The sequence below is a fragment of the Motacilla alba genome, chromosome 24 (genome assembly GCF_015832195.1).
Source record: "Motacilla alba alba isolate MOTALB_02 chromosome 24, Motacilla_alba_V1.0_pri, whole genome shotgun sequence".
Taxonomy (NCBI): domain Eukaryota; kingdom Metazoa; phylum Chordata; class Aves; order Passeriformes; family Motacillidae; genus Motacilla; species Motacilla alba.
This window is the reverse complement of record NC_052039.1, coordinates 4,434,485-4,455,942: the sequence shown is the minus strand read 5'-3', so window position 1 is coordinate 4,455,942 and position 21,458 is coordinate 4,434,485. Positions and strand designations below refer to the sequence as shown.

Sequence of the window (21,458 nt, the reverse complement as noted above, 5' to 3'; positions counted from 1 at the left end):
AAGGCACTGATCCCTGCAATCCCTGCACAGGGACAGGCAGGAGCTGGCACAGAGGAATCCCAAACCAGCACTGAGGGTTCCCAGCCCCGTGGCTCCACACGCCCAGTGACACTCTGAATGTCACCGTCCCTTCCCCTTTCCTGCCTGCTTCATCCACCCAGGCTGCAAACTCCTGGGGAAAAGGGATCTCTCCTCGCAGGGGAGACTCTGGGATGCTGAGATATTTCAGTGCTGCTGCAAAGAAATCTTTGCAAAAAAAGCTCTGCAAGAAAAAGCTTTGCAAAAAAAGCTCTGGGCTCTCCAGGCAGGGAACAGGCTCTCCTTGAGCTCCAGCTCCATCCCTCCCTGGATAACAGGGAAAAATTGAAATTATACAGGTGAGAAAGCCATAAAATGATCGGATCTTAAGGTGGTAAAGCAGGGGAAAAGGAAAATGGGATGCTGAGATATTTCAGTGCTGCTGCAAAGAAATCAAAGCTCTGGGCTCTCCAGGCAGGGAACAGGTTCTCCTTGAGCTCCAACTCCATCCCTCCCTGGATAACAGGGAAAAATTGAAATGATAAAGGTGAGAAACCCATAAAGTGATCGGATCTTAAGGTGGTAAAGCAGGGGAAAAGGAAAATGGGATGCTGAGATATTTCAGTGCTGCTAGCAAAGAAATCACAGCTCTCCGGGCAGGGAACAGGCTCTCCTTGAGCTCCAGCTCCCTGGATAACAGGGAAAAATTGAAATGATAGAGGTGAGAAAGCCATAAAATGATCGGATCTTAAGGTGGTAAAGCAGGGGAAAAGGAAAATGGGATGCTGAGATATTTCAGTGCTGCTAGCAAAGAAATCACAGCTCTGGGCTCTCCGGGCAGGGAACAGGCTCTCCTTGAGCTCCAGCTCCCTGGATAACAGGGAAAAATTGAAATGATAGAGGTGAGAAAGCCATAAAATGATCGGATCTTAAGGTGGTAAAGCAAGGGAAAAGGAAAATGGTCTCTCTGTGGCTCTGGACGCAGAGAGCTCCACACCCAGCTCGTGCTCAGCCACTCCACTGGTGCTGGGAGCGGATTAAAAACCAAGGAGCCACGTCTGGAGAGGGATGTGACAGACAGAATGAGTGTCAGGACTTCCTCTGGGCCCAGCAGCCACTGCTCAGTGTCTGCGTGCCAGAAATAGCAGCGGGAGGCAGGCGCAGCTCCCGGTGCCCCTCTGCACTTCTGCATGGCTTCACTGCAGGCTCTGCTCCACCCTAAACTCACAGCTCCTGCTGGCCATAATGCAAAGAGACAGCCTGAACACTTCCAGGAGATGCAACGTGAAGAAAACCGGCAGAAGAATCTGAATTTCAGCTTAGTTACTGCGCTAATAAATCACGTCACTTGGGGTTTTTAATGTGCCGTAATAACGCTCTCGAGCCGATTGCACAAAAATAGTTTTGGGTGATAAATCTTATCAGTGTAAAGCTAAAAAAGGTGTCAGCACAGAGACAGCCCGTCAGAAACATTTCTTCCCAGTGCGATCCTTGCAATTCCAGCGTGAGTGTCTCTGAACAGCTCACTCAGGATCAGCTCCTCTGCCTTCACAGCTCCCTCAGGAGGAACAAGGACCTCGATTTTACAGGCAGGGAGTAGAACCAAAGGAAAATAAGTGACTCATCCCAGACCCCACAGGGAGTCCACAGCAGAACTTCTGGGCCCGCACAAGGGCTTGATAAAGAAAAAGAAATGGTTTCAGTCTAAAGGTAGAGGCTGTGCAGCCTTCGCCCGTCAATAACAACACAAGAAAAGCCCCCTGAGCTGCACACAGGCAAGGGACAAGACTGAAATGACAACCTTCCTTCACCTGGCGTCTCCAGGAAACCCAAACTCGTGTTTCCCACCGGAAACACCAATTCCCAGAGAAATCCCTCCCAAAGCCACCTTCACCTGGGACAATTCCGTAACAGCCCCTCACTGTCACTGCTTGACCCCCATGGGTGGTCCCTGCTCCTCGCTGGAGCTGCTGCTCCACGTGGAGCCAAGCGCAGCAGCAGCTCCCGAGTGATTATTTGATCACTTTCCTGCTTAATTGCCAGTTTTAATTACTCGCATGGCAACAACAAAAAGTCAATCTGGCAACGGAAATCCATTCTTTGAACAACTTCTGCCTCTTCCCTCAGACACAAACTATTGCTCTATAAGCCATTCCTGATTAATAAGGGGCCCTCGTGGGAAAGCCACTGGATTTCATTTCCTTCAGCTGGCAGCCCCAAGGCCCTAAAAAAGCAAGGGCAAAGGAACCTTTATTTTATCGTGGCAAGATGACACTGCTCTTCCCCTTGCCATTTTCCTTCAGGAGGATATATTAGCACTACATTTGCTCCTCCATGTGGTGGGATTTCTTAAATAAAAACGTATGTTCTATACGTCTGAGCTTGGAAGAGGAGCTGCATTAGCCTGTTAACCATCCACGTTTGCTTCAGACTTGGCCAGCCACCTCGAAAACCTGCCAAGACCTCTCTGGCAGCATTCTCCTCACAGTTCCAGGAAAACATGGAATATTCAAAGAATTTCAGGGGCCTCCCGGCTTCGTTTGTCACCACTCTCCTTGCCCACTTAGAGCTAAATCACAGGCAAATTGCTCTAATGCCCTATTAAAGATTTAAAAACGGTCTTCTCCAGAGGAGGGTATCTGAGGACAAAGCTCTGCTGATATATAATGCAAAAGCCCTGTTCAGATGTGATGCAATGTGGCAGCAGGCAGGGAGGGAGCTGCTTTACAGCCCTGCAACTTCCCAAGGGAGTTCCGTCCTGTTCGGGGCTTTCAAAGCTCCCCCGGCCAGGCAAAGGAGAGATTGCTTTTGTGCTTGCTGTCATTCCAGAAACGGCTGCAGTCTGACAGAGGCCAGGCTTAGATGGGATGTTGGGAATAAATTTTTCCCTAAGAGGGTGGGGAGGCCTTGGAATGGATTTCCCCAGAGAAGCTGTGGCTGTCCCTGGATGCCTGGCAGTGCCCAAGGCCAGGCTGGAGCCCCCTGAGATGGGGGAAGGTGTCCCTGCCATGGCAGGGGTGGAATTAAATGATTTTTAAGGTCCCTTCCAACCCAAACCATGCTGGGATTCTGAACCCATTGAGATTTCAGGGTAAGAAGCGAACAAAAAAGTGAATTTCCAGCAGAGCTCATCACTCCTGGGGCTGAAGGCAATGCTGTTGAAGAGCTGAGCTAGGGGCAGGGACAAGGAGGTGACCAAATGACATCGGTTCCATGCCCAAAAATCAGAGCAGAATCCACGGGAATGGCACCTGGAGACATTTCCTTTGCAATTTAAACCAGGAGCCAGCTCCTCTTAATAAAAGCTCCTTGTGATTTCAGTTGCCAAGCAGACTTTTCCTGATTCCCAGCACTAATTTATGGATTAAACATTTTACCCTTGAGTATGGATTGAGAGTTCCCTGTTGCTGAGAGCTAAGCAATAATAAAAATCCATATACTATTATAAATACCGTATTTATTATACATTGCAAACTATATTTTCTTGTATTATAAATTTATCGTGTTAGATATTAATAATACAAAAATAAATATGATATTTCTGAGCAGTGACTTCTATCCTAAGACCTCCAACCAGCCCTGGTTCAGCAGCCTCACGACATCTCTACTGACATGGAATGCTCTGGACACTGATTGTGTTTTTCCCATTAGCGCCTCTCCTGGTTAACTCCTCATTCAATAATTATTCTCACATGCAAATGAAGGCAAGCACGTGACTGAACTATCTCAGGGCTCTTGGAAAATCAGTTCCTTTCCCACTGCAGAAGGGAAGGGCACTGTCTAAAATCAGCTGTAGATCTGCAGCAGAGAGCAGCGGAGCCTTCCCTTCCAATTTCATTTGTATTTTCCTTTCTTCCCCTCCAATTTCCTTCCTGTTTTCCCTTCTTTCTTTCCAAATTCCCTCCTGTTTCCCTTCTTCCCTTTCCAATTTCCTTCCTGTTTCCCTTGTACCCCTTCCAAATTCCTTCCTGTTTTCCCTTCCAATTTCCCTCCTGTTTTCCCTTCTTCCCCTCCAATTTCCCTCCTGTTTTCCCTTCTTCCCTTCCAAATTCCTTTGTGTTTTTCCTCCTTCACTCCCAATTTCCTTCCCATTATCCCTTCTTCCCCTCCAATTTCCTTCCTGCTTTCCCTTCCAAATTCCTTCGTTTTCCCTTCTTCCTTTCCAATTTCCCTTGTGTTTTCCCTTCCTCCCTTTCAATTTCTTACATGCTTTCCCTTCCCTTCCAATTCCTTTGTGTTTTCCCTTCTTCCCTTCCAATTTCCTCCCTGTTTTCCCGCCTCTTCCTCGTTCTTTTTTCAAACCCCATCCTCCACATCCTTTGTGGAAGGAGCTGCGGATCCAAGGGGAAGCTGAGGCACCTGCCAGGCTGCAGACACCCCTCTGGGGTGCCACTGCTGCTGTTTGTTGTCACAGGAGATGAGAGGCCACTTCAAACACAAGCAAAACAAACTTCTCACTAAAGCCACACCAGTGCCATTAATCCCAGAATGGGTTTGACCTGCTGCTTGCAGCAATTCCTTAAATCTCCCTTAAGCTGGGCAGCACAAAGGGGCTGCCTGCACTCACCAGGGACGGTGGTGACCCCAAATCTCACACCAGCCTGGGCTGCTGCACCAAAAATCTCCAGCCAGGATGGCTTGGGAGTGACCTCACAGTGAAACAGGGCTGGGAAAGCAGAGCCAGGTGTGACCCTCACTGCTCCTGAAACTTCTGTGACTTCTGCTAGTGCCAGGCTTACAGGAAATTCATTTCCTGAGGGGGAAAAAGGCCACAGCCCATGTTTGGGTGCAGATCTGTGGCTGAGCGAGCTGGGGTTTGTACCCAGCCCTCCAATGATGCTCTCGGGCATCGCTCCCCTTCCTCTGCTCTCCTTGGCACTGGACAGGAATTACTCAGTGCCACCCATTTGAAAATTGCCACGAACACTGCAGCACTGCAGCTGCTCAGCCTGTGAGGAGGGCAAACATCCACCCCCCGTCCATTTTCACTTCCCAGTGGGAAATTCTGTGCTCAGTCTTTGGAGGAGCCATCCACATCCATGCCCCCTTCATTTTTATTTCCCAGTGGGAAATTCTGTGCTCAGTCCTTTGGAGGAGCCATCCACATCCATTTCCCCCTTTCACTTTTACTTCCCAGTGGGAAATTCTGTGCTCAATCCATTGGAGGAACCATCCACATCCATGCCCCCTTCATTTTTATTTCCCAGTGGGAAATTCTGTGCTCAATCCTTTGGAGGAACCATCCACATCCATGCCCCCTTCATTTTTATCTCTCAGCAGGAAATTCTGTGCTCAAACCATTGGAGGAGCCATCCACATCCATTTCCCCCTTCATTTTTATTTCCCAATGGGAAATTCTGTGCTCAATGCTTTGGAGGAGCCATCCACATCCTTAATTCTTATTTCCCAATGGGAAATTCTGTGCTCAATCCTTTGGAGGAGCCATCCACAGACTGGGCCAAGCTCCAGACTTCCCCAACATTTTCCCCCAGCAGCGACCAGAATTAGCAGCTTTGGGCAGCCCAAATCTGCCCTTCCCACTGGATTTTCCCTGCTCTTGAGCTGCTGATTTTCATCCCAAACCTTCTGGAGTCTAAGCTCAGTTCCAGAGTTGTTACAATGAACGCCCATAATTCTGAGTGTGGGTATTAAAAACTCAAGTATCTAATCTGTTCTAGACTTGCAAAGTTCCCATTAACTTCTAAAAGCAATTAGGTTCCTTTTTTTTTTTTTTTTTTAAATACTGGTGGAAATAGAATGTCTTTATAAAGCAGTTTGAATTTGTCACTATTTAATTTCACTCCTTGCACTCTGTGAAACTGAGAGATTCCCAGTGTCCCTCCTCATCCTTTCTTTTCCTTAGAACATCCATTTGTTTTTTTTTTTTTTCCTTTCTGATGGGCATGGCTCAGTGCCTCCATTTCAGATTTATCTCTGCTTTTTGCTGAGAAAAGTGCTTTTTGGCACTTTTTAGCCACTTTTTGTCCTCTCAGATTGGGTGGAACAGCTCCTTAGTGTCATCTTAGTGTCTTTGGACCCCAAAATTTCCCTTTAGTGTTAAGCAGGGGTTTATCCACTCCCATTTTATATGAGGAAAGAGGCCTAAAATGTTCATAAAAACTAAAATTCATGGCTCGAGTTATAAATCTACTGGATATGAGACAAACAGCAAAATCTGGTTGCCCATCAAGAATTCAATGATCCTTAAGAAGGGTCTGGAGTGGAGGCGATGGGAGGGAGGAGCCACTGCTGGTAAGACAGAAGGAAGAATTTCAATTTCTTTCCATGTCTGCCCCAGAAACCTGATTCTTGAACTTATTTCCCCAGGAAACAGGGCCACGACATTGCACAAAGAGGCTGATTTCACCCTACGGCATGCACACATTATTTGCCTGGAGAGAATACGTTTGATTTTTTGAATGTATAAATCTAAATCTGCGCGAGCGGCACTGCCTGGAGCACCAGCAGGTCAGGGCAACCGGGAGTTTTGTCTTATTTAAAGAGCAAATTCAAATGAAGGAGGGGTGCATTCCCAAATATTTTGGATTTTCCTCTGCTAAGGGAAATTTCCAGACATGAGATTTCTTTTCTGTTCCAGTTTGCTGAAACCCTGCAAGTCCAACACCACAATTATGAGTTTGTCCCCGTCTGACGCCTGGGTGGACCCAGAACTCACCCCAAAAACTTGTGAGACTTTGTTTCACACCTAAACCCCCAAGCTGTGGAGAGGGAAAAGTGGGAATGAGCAGGAAAAAGTTGATTAAAGAGAGAGATGTGCACTTCCATCTCTGCCTCAGATTGTGCAATTCCAAACCTTGAGCTGCTCCACACCAGCTCATCCTTTCACTGGGAATCGCAAGGTCCCCATCTCGCTGAAAGGACATCTGTGTCCCTCACAGATTAAAATTTTATAGAAATTATTTGATTTATGTAAATATTTTTATTTATTTATTTATTATTTGGATTTATTAATTTAATTTTTTTTTTAATAAAAGTCTATATTTTCAAACTCCAACACACGTACACAGAGAGAGAACTTCCCTCTCCTGTCCCTCCCAAAGGCATGAGGAACAGCATTTCTGAACTATAATTTTTTGTTGTTGTTATTTTAATTTAATTTATTTGTTTAAATATTTTAATTTATTTATAATTTTATATAAAATTCTATACATTCCAACACACACAGAGAGAGAACTTCCCTCTCCTGGCATTCCCAAAGGCGTGAGGAGCGGCTCTGAGTGTGGGCAATGAAATGATCTTATTTTTAACTGTCTGATCAGTGAATCCAGATGAAATCATGCAGAACCCCATCACCATCATCACCATCATCATCATCATCATCATCATTTATCTCCCAAGGCTGCTGTGCTTGGAATTCCAGCTGTGGCAGATGTGACAGAGGTTTGGAAACGGCACCCATGGAACCCTCAGGGCCTTCTTCAGGAAACAACGACTCATTCTGGCCTTGCACCCCAGCTCATCCCAGTCCCCACAGAACTCCCCTGCACAAATTTCACCCTGCTTCACGCTTCTGACTGAGGAGGGGGTAGAAGTTGATGGAACTCAAAAGTTAAAAATAAAAAAAAAGAAGGAAAAAAAAAAATCCCTCAAACGACGGAAGTTTCGTTTTCCGCAAGCGGCGGAGCCATGTGAGAACAGAGAAGCAAAACATGAGCATTCTGAAATATTTTATTCTTCTGGCTTGCTGGGACGATTTTCTTGCTGCCCAGCAAGCCAGCAGAATAAAATATTTCAGAATGCAACACTTGAGTAGCGATTCTGGGCAGATGATTCCGGTGGTGCTCTACAAGAGCCTTAAAAGCTTCCCCTAATGTGCACTTTACAACTGCGGCAAACTAATGACGGTGCAAGACCACAAAATATTTCCCAAATCATCTCCCTAATGACCTAAAGCTTTCAGATGTGTGTGATTTAAATGAGGGTTGAGTTGAAAATGAAAGATGAAGCCAGAGCAAGAGCTGTCACCTGTCTGTCAGGAACGCACCTGCATTGCAAACAGCGCGGGATGCCTGCACAGCAAATACAGGATGGTTTTGGGGTCAATACTGACTCAGTCTGGGCAGAGCACATCCAAATATTGGGTTTTACCAGCTCCAGCAGCTGGAATGCAGAGTTTCTAGGGACACACTGGTTCCCAGCCTGTGGCACTTTGAGCTGTTGCCATTCAATCCAGGTAAACTGGGACATTACAAAATAATCTGATTTTTTTAACTGAGAGACCTCAGCACAAATGATTATTTTACCTTCCCTGTGTCCTTTCAACCTCCGTGCTGACTGCTGGGTGCAGGGCTGGGATTGCTGGGTGTGTGGCTGGGATTTTGGGGTGCAGGGCTGCGATTTTGGGGTGCATGGCTGGGATTTCTGGGTGCAGGGTTGGGATTTTGGGGTGCATGGTTGGGATTGCTGGGTGTGTGGCTGGGATTTTGGGGTGCAGGGCTGCGATTTCTGGGTGCAGAGCTGGGATTTTGGGGTGCATGGTTGGGATTTCTGGGTGCAGGGCTGGGATTTTGAGGCACAGGGATGGGATTTTGGTGTGCATGGCTGGGATTTCTGGGTGTGTGGCTGGGATTTTGGGGTGCAGGGCTGGGATTTCTGGGTGCAGGGCTGGGATTTTGGGGTGCAGGGCTGGGATTTTGAGGCGTAGTGCTGGGATTTTGGGGTGCAGGGCTGGGATTTCTGGGTGCAGGGCTGGGATTTTGGGATGCATGGCTGGGATTTCTGCAATTCCTGCAGAGAAGGAGCAGAGCACCCTTGGAAGGCACTGCTCTTCTGTCAGGATTGGAGCAGGTTTGGGATTAGAGAGGAGCCTCAGAAGTTGTTGGGATGAAGGAAGGCACAGAGACTCGACTGAACACGAGACACACGAGCTGTCCTTTCATTGGACACCATTCCATAATTCCTTGGATGTTTGCAGTTTCCTTCATCACACGTGCAAACATCAGTGCCTTTTTTTGGTCTTGATCCCGAATAAATCCCAGTAAATTTGGAATCCATCCGTTATCCCCCAAGGCCTCCTCATGGCAAGGGAAGTTCAGTGTCCTCCACACTCGTGGTCCATGAGGGAGAGCAGGGGTGCAAGTGGGGTGTGCCATCCCCTCTCCATGAATTCCCTCCCAGGCTATTTCTGGTCCTTCACTTCACGTTCAGGGCCCCAAAACAAGGACCAAGTTTCCATTTCCCTCTCGCAGGACAAACACTTTCCTGGGAGGCGGATTGTTTTCGCATTTCCCATCCCAGTGGAAACATTCCCTGAAAAACAGTGGCTATCTCCCTGCCTCTCCAGAGGCTGAACGGAATAAAAACTGGGACTGCAACCCAAGGAAAACAGGACACTTTTGTGCCCGCGCTGCTCAAGCTGGGAGAAACAAAACCAGCAATTAAAGGCAGCTCTCAGGGCGAGCCACCTTCCTTTCTGCTTCCTCCTCTCCTCGTTTACAGCTCCTGAGCTGTTCCTTTCCTCCTTGCGAGAGGTCCAGAACTGTAACAGTGCCGCGTTCTCCTGGAAATCTTCTTAAATGGCACATGATGGAAGCCATATGATGGGAGCCTAATTACACAGGGGGCATATGGAAGGCATATGACACGGGGACATATGGAAGGCATATGATGGGAGGGCATCCGAGGACATATGATGGGAGTCTAATTAATTGACAATACATTCCTCTCATCAGGGGGAGAGCTGGAATGCTGTTTTGTTCAGAGGGAAAATATGCACAGTGAATTATGTTCACCACTGACCATTCTCCTTTTTAATTGTGATTCCTTGGGTTTTGGAGCGGGATGGGTCTTTTCATTTGCATCTCCCAGCGTTAGCATCGAGTTGGGCTCGACGGGATTGTTATAAATAATCATCGTGTTTGAGCCTCCTGAAGCTTGGAGTGTGAGGAGAAAATCGGAAATGTTACCGCCAAAAAAAAAAAAAAAAAAAAGAGCCTGTTCCTATTTGGGATTATTCACAAAACTGCTCCTAAAGAAGTCCCAGACAGGTTAAAAAACCACAAAAATACCCCCCAGAAAGAAGAGCATGTTCCTATTTGGGTTCATTCATAAAGCTGCTCCTAGAGAAATCCCAAACAGGTTAAAAACCACCCAAAAACCCCAAAACCAGAAGAACCTGTTCTTATTTGGGATTATTCACAAAACTGCTCCTAAAGAAGTCTCAGACAGGTTAAAGAATCACAAAAATAACACCCCAAAAAAAACCAAAAAAAGAAGAGCATGTTCCTATTTGGGGTTGTTCACAAAATTGCTCCTGAAGAGGTCCTAAACAGGTTAAAAAACCACAAAAAAACCCCACAAAACAAGCAAACAAACAAACAAACAAACAAAAACCCCACACATGCTCTTATTTGGGATTATTCACAAAGCTGCTCCTAAAGAAGTCCCAAACAGGTTAAAAACCACCCAAAAAATCCCAAAAACAGGAGAACCTGTTCTTATTTGGGATTATTCATAAAGCTGCTCCTAAAGAAGTCCTAAACAACCACAAAAAATACAGAAAAAGAAAGAAGAGCATGTTCTTATTTGGGTTTATTCATAAAGCTGCTCCTAGAGAGATCCCAAACAGGTAAAAAACCACCGAAAGAATCCCAAAAACAGAAGAACCTGTTCTTATTTGGGATTATTCATAAAGCTGCTCCTAAAGAAGTCCCAAACAGGTTAAAAAACTCAACCCTCATGGAAAAAAAGACCTCTGTGTTGGATGGGAATCAATGCAGCTGAAAATTTGCACTTCCATCTGCAGAAAGATTTATGGGGGGGAAATAAGGTAGTGCCTGGAATGTGCCAAGAAGATTCCTCATGTTTTAACTACCTGCATGTGCTTGGGGCATGTGCCTTCCTGAAACACAGAAGCAGCCTTATGTTATCCCAGATCCTTGTAAACCATGGCAGTGGTACCTGGAACCTCTTTGAAAGCAAGATGGGATAAAATCCCATTAATCCACTCTTGGAAGAAATCATAAGAGAGCCCTGAGTGACCCTCACGCCTTCTCTTTGCATTCAGCAAACAGGGATTTGGGGATATTCAAGTTTTTAAGGGCCACTTTACCAGAAAAAAAAAGCAATTTTCTGGGTTATTTAGAAACCTTGAAATATCATTATCGTGTTCACACTTTCGGATTAACCTAATGAAATTAACCCAGTGCCTGCTCTTTATTTTTCTTCACCAACTGAACAAGTTTAGGAAGAGACAGAGCCTCTTAATTCTGGGAACTCAGAAAACCTTGCCAGAATTACTCATCTAGAGAGTGAAAAGATTTAAGTTCAGGTCCTGGGCCCTGACCAAGGGTTGTGGCCACCACCTTCACGCAGGCCCCCAGAGGACCTGAACCCTGAGTGCTGCCAACATCAGAATGTTCACTTTTCTGCTCCAACTTTAGGAGAGTTTCAAGGGTTTTTCAGCTCTCCAATATTCAGGCAAATAAACCCATGGATTTCAGGAGCAGTTGGGTAAATTGGACGTCCCCAGTTCCCTGCAGATTAGACCTGTAAACCACACCAGAAATGTGGGTTTTTTTGGTCTCACAGCTTCTCCACAGCATTTGGGGGGTTCCCCATCTCCTTCGCCCAAAGTGCTGGGAGGGAGAAGCAAACCTCCCAATTTTAATGTACAAAACCCCTAAAAACCCCCATTTCAGCTGGGTGTATTCCCCACTGGATATTCCCAAGGACCAGCTCTCCTGAGGGCTCTGTAGATTTAGGTACTTTCACCAAAACCCTCCAAGGTTTTATCTGGAATAAATGTCTGGATAAAACCTTCAAGGTTTATCTGGAATAAATGTCTGGATAAAGCCTCCAAGGTTTATCTGGAATAAATGTCTGGATAAAGCCTCCAAGGTTTATCTGGAATAAATATCTGGATAAAGCTTCCAAGGATTTATCTGGAATAAATGTCTGGATAAAGCCTCCAAGGTTTATCTGGAATAAATATCTGGATAAAGCTCCCAAGGCTTTATCTAGAATAAATGTCTGGATAAAACCTCCAAGGCTTATCTGGAATAAATATCTGGATAAAGCTTCCAAGGCTTTATCTGGAATAAATGTCTGGATAAAGCCTCCAAGGTTTATCTGGAATAAATGTCTGGATAAAGCTCCCAAGGCTTTATCTAGAATAAATGTCTGGATAAAGCCTCCAAGGCTTATCTGGAATAAATATCTGGATAAAGCCTGCAAGGATGTTTCTAGAATAAATATCTGGATAAAGCTTCCAAGGCTTTATCTGGAATAAATGTCTGGATAAAGCTTCCAAGGATTTATCTGGAATAAATGTCTGGATAAAGCCTCCAAGGTTTATCTGGAATAAATGTCTGGATAAAGCTTCCAAGGCTTTATCTGGAATAAATATATGGATAAAACCTCCAAGGTTTATCTGGAATCACCAGCCTTGTTTAACTCCCAGTCTAGAATTAACTGAGCCAATCAAAGACTAATGGAAATAGGGGAAAAAAAAATAGAGGATATTTTTACCTTTGGAGGCTTGTGCTTGCTGACCATGCGGGCAGGAACACTGAGAGGTTGCCATGGTGCTTTTTTGGGAATGTTAACACCACGCTGCTCGAGGGCTAATGAAGGAAGACAAACATCACTGGATTTGCTACAAACTCAATAAAACAGCACCAACAAGTAGAAAAAAAAAACGCTTATAAAATCAACATTTTGATAATTCTAGAGAGGCAGAAGGATTTCAAAAGGTTTTCCAGCTGGTCTTACCTGCTCTTTCCTGTTCCAGGTGTCCAGAGCAAAGAGTGCTGAGGATTTTTGGTCGCTCCTCACGCCGGTGTGTGCAAGACCCAAGGAAAGCTAGGAGGTTGTACAGTTATCTCCCTTGGTGTAATTCTAAACTATACAACCTACTACCTCAACCTGGATGCATGCAGTCAAAAATTCATAACCTCAGGGGCTTCTACTTACACACAAAAAAAATAAAAAATAAAAAAAAAAAGGCCTCCAAATCCTCAGTGGTTTAATTTAGAGGGAATAAACTGCCGGGGGAAAGACGCCAAGCCCAAATTCAGCTCGCCACAATGGAAATGTGATAAGACACGACAAGCCAGGGTTATTCCTGCTGGATCTGGGTAAGATCATGGAGGTTTTCACATGAGATGGAGTTTTTTCCCTGGCCAAAATAATGGTGTTCCCCTTCCACAGCAGATTCAGAACATACACAGAAATATTTCTTTATTAAAAAGCATTTAAAGAAGGCTTAGCGTGAAATTTGTCCTGCCACGTCTTTTCCTTTCTGAACACACCACCTCGACCTTGGCTCCTGGATGTCTGAAGGATGTGCAGGAGTGGGGTTGGGAGAGAACAGCAGAAGGGACACAAATCCTGAGGTGAATTTGACCCTTGCACCAAAAGGTCCAAAAGAACCATTCTGGGAAAGTACCAGGGAGCCTCCCCCAGCAGCCAGCCACCTTCCCTTCACAAGCCACTCATTTTTAACTCGAATTATTCCCAGCCAAACGAGCAGGATGTTCTCCTTGTGACTCACCCAGCACCCACCAAGGTAGCACAGGCTGCCTGTTTTTTAATATTATTATTATTATTGTTGTTGCTGTTGTTGTTATTGTTATTATTGTCATTATGTGCTGGTAGGGCTGGAGCTGCCCCTCAGGTGAATCCAGCCCCTGGCACAGGAAGGGGATTCCAAGGGAATCAACCCTCAGGGCTGAACACTGAGCTCTGCTGAATTCCCAAGATAAGGCAGAATTTCTGATGGTGGAAAAGGCGCTGCCCTGCCTTTACACTGGCAGGAAACAGAGGAGGAAGATGGGAAGCAGCATCACTGCTCAGAGTTCAGCCTGCAACAGCAGGAGAACACGTTGGAAAAAATGCAAAATAATCTTTCTGTGATGTCTGAGTGCCCATGATGTTGATGGTATCCCAATTTCTCGTGATTCCATATTTAGTAAAGTTTACTTTGACCAAAGAGTGGAAATGCAGCATATTTTAGTCAGCAGCAGAGAGCACAGGCTCTGTTAACTGTTTGATCAGTTGGAGCAGTGACCAAAGCACAGCTCTGGTAAGGAAACCACGGATTTCTGGCCCTGAACTCCAACCAGGAGATTTATCCTTGTCTAAAAACATCCTGGGTCCAACTCCTCGATGCAGCACCGTCATACCTGTGCACTGAACAGCTTCTGTCCAACATGAAACCCAATTATTTAACTCAAGTAGTTCTATGGGAGGGAGTGAACCTGTGTGCTGATGGAAAATCCCAAATCCTCCCCAACCTCTGGCTCACGGAGAAGACAAATTCCCCCTCAGACTTCCAAAACCAACCTGTTTCACATTTATAAACTAAACCATTGCAGCTAAACCCCTCGTTTTCTACAACTTATCCCCGCAAGAATTTTTTGCATCTCAATCTTGTAACATCCAACATTTCACAACTGAAAATGTATCAATTATTACCTGTATCTGATCAGTTTATTGAGAAGGTGCTGCCAACACTGACACAGGCACTCCTCGCACACCAGGTATTTAAAAGCAGAGCTGAGCAAAAAAACCAAAAAACTCTCCAATAATTTGCTCTGAAACGGAAGGTAGGGAGGGGTACAGAGTTTTGTTTCATTTGTATACTCAGCAAAGGTCTTTCCATGGATAAATTACAATGATCAATTCCTGACTTTAGATTTAGGCCAAAATAACCCAATTTTTCTCAGGCTGGCCAATGCTAATAACTCCCTACCTGTCCTTGCTGCTCTTCCATCTCCACAAAGAGGCTTCAAGAACTTTCTAAACACCAGAAAAATTTCTGTCCCAGGCTTTGACATCCATCTCAGCCTCTGGGGTCAACTTCTAGCCACCTCCCCATCCTGCTGCACAAATTATCCTGGCGAATTCCCCCCATTTACGGCTTCATCACCCACTCCAGGAGTTTTGTTCCCTCCAAGCCTGGACAGCTGAAGGTGTATTTGCACCCCAGAGGAACTGCAATTTCCAGCAGGAAAAAGTGCCGGGCATTCGAGTTCTGCTGTCACTGTGCCATTATTTGTGCAATTATTTGTGCCATTTTTGTACCATTATTTGTGCCACTGTGCCATTATTGTGCCAATATTTGTGACATTATTTGTGCCATTATTTGTGCCATTATTTGTGCCATTGTGCCGTTTTTGTGCCATTATTTGTGCCATTGTGCCATTATTTGTGCCATTATTTGCACCATTATTCGTGCCATTATTTGTGCCAATGCTTGTGCCAATATTTGTGCCAATTTTTGTGCCATTATTTGTGACATTATTTCTGCCATTGTGCCAGTTTTTTGTGCCATTTTTGTGCCATTGTGCCATTATTTGTGCCATTATTTGTGCCATTTTTTGTGCCATTGTGCCATTATTGTGCCATTATTTGTGCCATTGTCGGTACCATTATTGTGCCATTTTTTGTGCAATTATTTCTGCCATTGTGCCATTTTTTTCTGCCATTATTTGTGCCATTATTTGTGCCCCTTCGTGTCCCCTGTCCCTGCCTGGCCTGGGGAGGAGCAGAGCAGAGGCAGGCACAGCCCTTGTGGCACTTCCCCGTGGCGGCACCGAGCTGCCTGTTTGTTTTCTGGTGATTTTTCTCAATTACGTCTTTACCCAATTAGCACAATCATACCTAATTACGCAATTAGGGCGAATCTGTCATCTGATGACAATGTTGCGATACCAAATCGATGTCAGGAAGCTCCTGTTGAACATGTGGGGCTCTGTGCTCCTAAATCAGCTCAGGGGCCCCAGCGCCTTTTGTCCGGGACCCCTTTCAGGCCTCTTGCTGCTTCAGAATCCCAGAAATGATTTCACCCTTCTGGGGACAAAAGGGAATCTCTGGCCCAGCCCAGCCTTATTCCAAAGCTCCAGTGTAATTAAAAAATCGTGTCTTTTCTCTCCCTGTAACTCTCTGATTCCTGAAGGAAACGCGACTCCAGCTGCTGCCCTACCACGGAAATGCTGGGGTTCACATCCAGGGAATATTTCTTTCCAAAAAGAGACAGAATTCCACTGGAGCAGAGGTCTTCTCAGGCTCTCCAGCTCTGGAGCTCCCCCGTGCCCACGCCACTGACCTCAGGAGACACCAAGCTTTAGCCTGGACTGGGAAGTTTTCACTCCTCACTGGTTTAATTGCCTGTTCCCCTCACTGGCTTCAGGTGAGAGAAAAATCCACAAAGCTCCTTCCCCTTCCCACACTTCCTGCTGACCTTCTCCAAGAGTGAGGTGAGAATCCCAAGCCAAGGCTGGTTTTTGGGAGCTGCCTGGTTGGAATATCCCATTCTTTTCAAACAGTGGAAAGCAGCAGTTCAGTCACACAGAAAAGCAGGGGTGCAGAGGGCAGAACCCAGATTATTTGGCATTCCCAAATAATGCCATAAAACTGTGATTCACGCATTAAACCCCTGCTCTAAATCACACTTTACAGGCATTTACAGACTTTGAACAGCATTCCAGCAGTGGACACTCACTGTGGATGGGAAGGGAAACTGAATTTTGTCCCATTATAATCAGGAAAATCATCAGCTGAGGGGTGCAGAGGGCAGAATATTCCCAAATAATGCCACAAAACAGTGATTCATGCATTAACCCCCTGCCCTAAATCACGCTTTATATGCATTTACAGACCTGCTGACTTTGGACAGGATTCCAGCAGTGGGCACTCACTGTGCATGGGCAGGGAAAGTGAATTTTTGTCCCATTATAATCAGGAAAATCATCAGCTGAGCTTTGGCTCTGAACCTTTCGGGTTGTGGACGATGCAGAAGGAGGAGGAGCTCACCTTCCCTCCCAGATCCCGGGCAGGGCTTGCCAAGGAGGGGGTGGCAGAACAGAAAATACTCCCAAAGCAAATGCATTTCCTGAAGTCATCGAGCAAAAAATAAATGCAAAACCCACAAATGCCACAAATACAAAAAAACTCCAAGTGCCGCAGCTGAAGGGCTGAGATCCCCTTTGCCAAATTTCAGCCTGGAGTGATCATTTCTCCTTTTTTTCAGACATGAGGGGGTTTCACAGAGGAAATGCTGACATGATTCCTGCTGCTCACCTCACTCCTTCAGCTTCATTGGGTGAAACTTTCTTAGAAGTTGCTTGTAACGAGGAACCTCAAGAGGTTCAAAGGTTTACCCCCAGCTCAGAGAGCTCTCCTAGAAGTCTGGCAAACACACTAAAATGGGCTGGAAGTCCAAGAGACTGCAAAGCAGGGGAAGAAGCCTCATCTGGGCTCAGCTGAAATCCAGAGCAAGGAAATATTTTGAAAGCTCTCCAAAATGTTTCGACTCATGACAAAAACCGTGCCTCAACTTTTAGCCGGGGTTGCAGCAATCTGAAGGTTTGCTCAATGTTACATTTCAGTCTCTGGGCTTTTCTAGGGGAAAGGTGGCTGGGTTTTCACTCCTGAACCAAATGTGGCTTTTGGGAGGAGCTGGAGCATCAGCTCTGGGTGACACAACAGAACCTGAACACCCCGTGCTGATCTAAGGGGGGAAAGTGGCACAAGCAACAAGTCCTGATGACTCTAAATGACCCCCAAACTTTTTTTGGGGGGGATTTTTTGGCTTATGCCAGGCCTGCTTTGTGACTGAAACCCTGCACAGAGTGATGTGGACCAGGAGCCAAGGCTGGTTTCACCCCCATGCTGAAAAAGGAAGGAACTGATGGGAAGCTGAAGCAACACCTGGTGCCACCTCCAGGGTGGATTGCTGGGGCTGGATTTCACCATCAACCTGCAAAAATCCAACCAGAGGCCCCCCAACCCGCCTGGAGCACTGGCAGCTCAGGGAATGCCCCTCCTGCAACGCTCCTGAGCCTCGCAGCAGTCCTGGCTCCAGGGCAGGTGGCTTGGATCCCTCCCCTAAAAATCCTCTCCTTATCTCCTCCCTTGTTGGTTAGAAGCAAATAAACAAAAAGAGAGGGAGGAGGTGAGGGGAAAAAAAAAAAAAAATCAGATTACTGAAATAACCAGAATAGTGAAATTTATCTGCCTTTTAAGAGTTTAACCAGATTTGACTATCTGAATAAGAGTATTTGGATACGGTTCAAATTCCAGGGCGCACAATTCCGTTCTGCTTAGCACGAATCCCATTTGCCACTGCATATGGTTATTCTAATTACCCAAGTGCCATTGTGTGCTCCTCTGCTGACAAGGGCTCACTGTGCTCCTCACCAGGCTGGGGAAGGAGGGAGCACACAAATAAATTCCTTTTTCAGCCCCACGAGGCAGCCCTGGGTGCAGGAGACCGTACAGGTGCTCTCAGGCAGCCACGGGAGGGAGAAATGGTCAGTGAGAAATGGCACAGGGATGTTTTGAGGGAGAAAAAGAAGATGTAGTAAAATATTAAATATGTAAAAAAATTATAATTAAAATATGAATATTAAAATATTATTTTTTTTAAATAAAGGGAAAAAAAGAGGAGATTTAGGCAAGCTTTGCTTCCTCAAAGAAGAACTTCGGATGCTTTCAAGTCTAACTCTGGCCAAAGGAAGCAAGCCCAGCAGAACCTCCCCAGATGCAGCCACACAGGAGGGGTTTTTAACCTCCACAGCAGCCACTCTGCCCATTTCCAGAGAAAGGAGCTGCACTAGTGAAGGCACTGGTTTTTGGAGAAGATATTGGGACAGTTTGGGGTAATTCCCATGTCCAGGTGCTCTGGTTTGATCCCAGCAGGGCATCTTTAAGTCCCCCTGCAGCCTCCAGGTGGGTGAAGGGCTCTGCTCGCAGTAGCTGATATTTTATATTTTATATTTTATATTTTATATTTTATATTTTATATTTTATATTTTATGTTATATACTATATATGATATATGATACATGATATATAATATATTATATATTATATTATATACTATATATTATCTATTATATATATAATATATTATATATTATATGTTATATATTATATTATACATTATACATTATAAATGTATTATAAATACATTATATTATATATTATATATTTTATATATATTATATTATATATATTACATTTTATATAATATATATTATATATCATAAGTATCATATATCACATATAACATATTATATACAATGCATAATAATGAATTATATTCATAATAATGACTATAAAATAATGAATATCATGAAGAATAATTTTTAAAAGGGGGAAATAATAATGATAATTTAAAACCTGCAAGCACAGGTAGGAGCTGCCCAGGCTCCAATTATTCCCCTCCACCCTCAAAGGAAGACACATTTCCAGGCTCTTCACATCGCTTTGTCAGACTCCAGTTTCACCAGAGAATTTAATGAAGCGCAGGGGAACACAGGCAGCAGCAAAGAAATACAAATTAGGGCTGGAAACACAATGCAGGGCTTTTCAAAGGGCTGGGAAGCAAAGGGGCAGAATTTGGGGGCAGTTTAACGGGAGACCAACTGAAATGCACTTGAAATCTCAGTGAGGACAGGTTTGATTGGGTTTATTGGATAAGCTGAGCTCAGAGAAGCTGAGCTGCTGCTGCTGCCTGAGGTGCTCTCCTTCCATCCCCCCTGAGCCTGTCCCACCCAGCTGAGGCCACAGCAAACCCTAAACTCACCCCAAAAAACCAGGAGCAATCAGCGAACATGGGACATGCACATTAAAGTGAAATGCACTTTAAAACTCAGTGAGAACAGGTTTGATTGGGTTTATAGATAAGCTGAGCTCAGAGAAGCTGAGCTGCTGGTGCTCCCAGAGGTGCCCTCCTTCCATCCTCCCTGAGCCTGTCCCACAAAGCTGAGGCCACAGCAAACCCTAAACTCACCCCAAAAAACCAGGAGCAATCAGCAAACAGGCTCAGCCTCACAAATAACTCCCTGCTCCTCCTCCCAGCAGCTCGCCCCACTTCTGTTGCCACTTCTCTAAAGTTTCCTTTCTAAGCATCCAGCTGTGTTTAGACCAAGCCTCTCACCAAAAAGGAGGTAAAAAAAAGAAAATCAGATATTGATTAGCAGGTCCCAACTTATTCAGAGAGAAATCGCACTAAAATATTTTACAGAGTAGAAAAAAAGAAATCTGTTTCGTCTTTCCTCTTTTATGATTCAAGTATTGATTTCCTAATTTAAAAAAAAAATAGCAAACCACATGGTGGTACCTCATTTTGGGACATGTCTGACCCAATTCCCCTGCCAGGGGTTGCTGGCACTCTCCAAGCAATGTCACCTGGAGTGCCAGAACATCCTTGACAAATTCCAGGCTTTTCTCAGCCCATTCTACCCCAAATGGCTTCACAGAGGAGAGACCACCCTCCAGAAATATGGATTTTATTGGGATTTACCAGCTCATTTCTCCTTGGAGCTCAGCCTAAACCAGCCCATGCTCCCCTTGGAGCCAGCACGTGGGAACCCAAGGCGATGAACATTCACAGCATTTAAAAAACCAACCCCAAAGCAGCCCAGGTTCTTCACAGATCTTCCGGGGAAAACCAGTTTTTACTGTCCCCATCTCCTCCTGCTTCCATCGAGCCCCTGCTCATCCCACCCTGGATGGGTCAAAACCCTAAAGGAGAGCTTGGCTCCAGGTGCCTGTCTGGGGTAAAATCCCACCCCGGAACAGGCCAGGAGCAAAAGATCTGCTGGAAACGACTCATCAGCTTTTACTCCTTGATTTCCCATCCAAACATTTGCGGAATATTCAGGAGCAGGTTTTATACCAACTTTGCATCACACAGGACACCAAAATGCAATTTTTTCCCCTGTTTTTAATCCTAGTTTCAGCTCACAGAAGAGTGGTTGGACTTCCCTGACTTCATTTTAATATAATGAATAGAAAACTTCTAGAATAAATAGAAAACACAGAGAAAACCCTGGAAATTCAGGAAAGAGAGGGAAAAAAAACCCCTTTTTTTTGGCCGGTGGAATTCACACTGAAAGCTGCTGGAAAGAAACAGTCAGACTTTATTTTGAGTTTACAGCCTAACCATTTTCATATAGAATCTGTACATTGGGGTTTTTAAAAGTGACTTCTTCATAAATAATTGTTCCCCTCTCCCAGCATTAAAGGTTGCTTTTCCACAGCAGCCTTTGCACTGCCTGCTCCCATGGGTTTTTCCTGCCCTACCGCTTCTTTTGGACTTTCCAGCATGATTCTTTTCTCTTAAAAACCATTTGAAAAGACGCAAATACCACGAAACTGGGAGGAATGGGGCTCTATAACAAACAGATTTTTGAGAGAGGAGCTGGAGGGCCAAGCCCCTCCTGTGTCAGAGAAGGGATTCCAAGTTCCTGGATAAAAAGGAGGAGAAGCGATTGTTCCTCTCACAAATCCCTGGACCAAGCGAGGAAAGAACAACTCCACATTACTTTAGAAATGAAATTATTTTGTCTGCTCCAGAATCAACACAAGAATGCTCGCTGTCACGTCCCCATCAGCAGGGCAGGCCATGGGTGGGATTTCATTTCTTCATCCCTGGTGTCAAATCCATTCCCCCCATCCCCTCTTCCTCA

The 21,458-nt window shown here is 45.2% G+C and overlaps 1 protein-coding gene across 1 annotated transcript in view; it reads right to left on the bottom strand.

Moving 5' to 3' along the window:
* Window positions 1-21,458, bottom strand: part of LOC119711275 — a 120,104-nt gene that overhangs the window by 19,422 nt on the left and 79,224 nt on the right. The window contains exon 9 of the mRNA XM_038161231.1: window positions 12,508-12,602. Coding sequence (XP_038017159.1) covers window positions 12,581-12,602 — 22 coding nt within the window. The 3' untranslated portion in view covers window positions 12,508-12,580. The remainder of the gene's footprint in view (window positions 1-12,507; window positions 12,603-21,458) is intronic.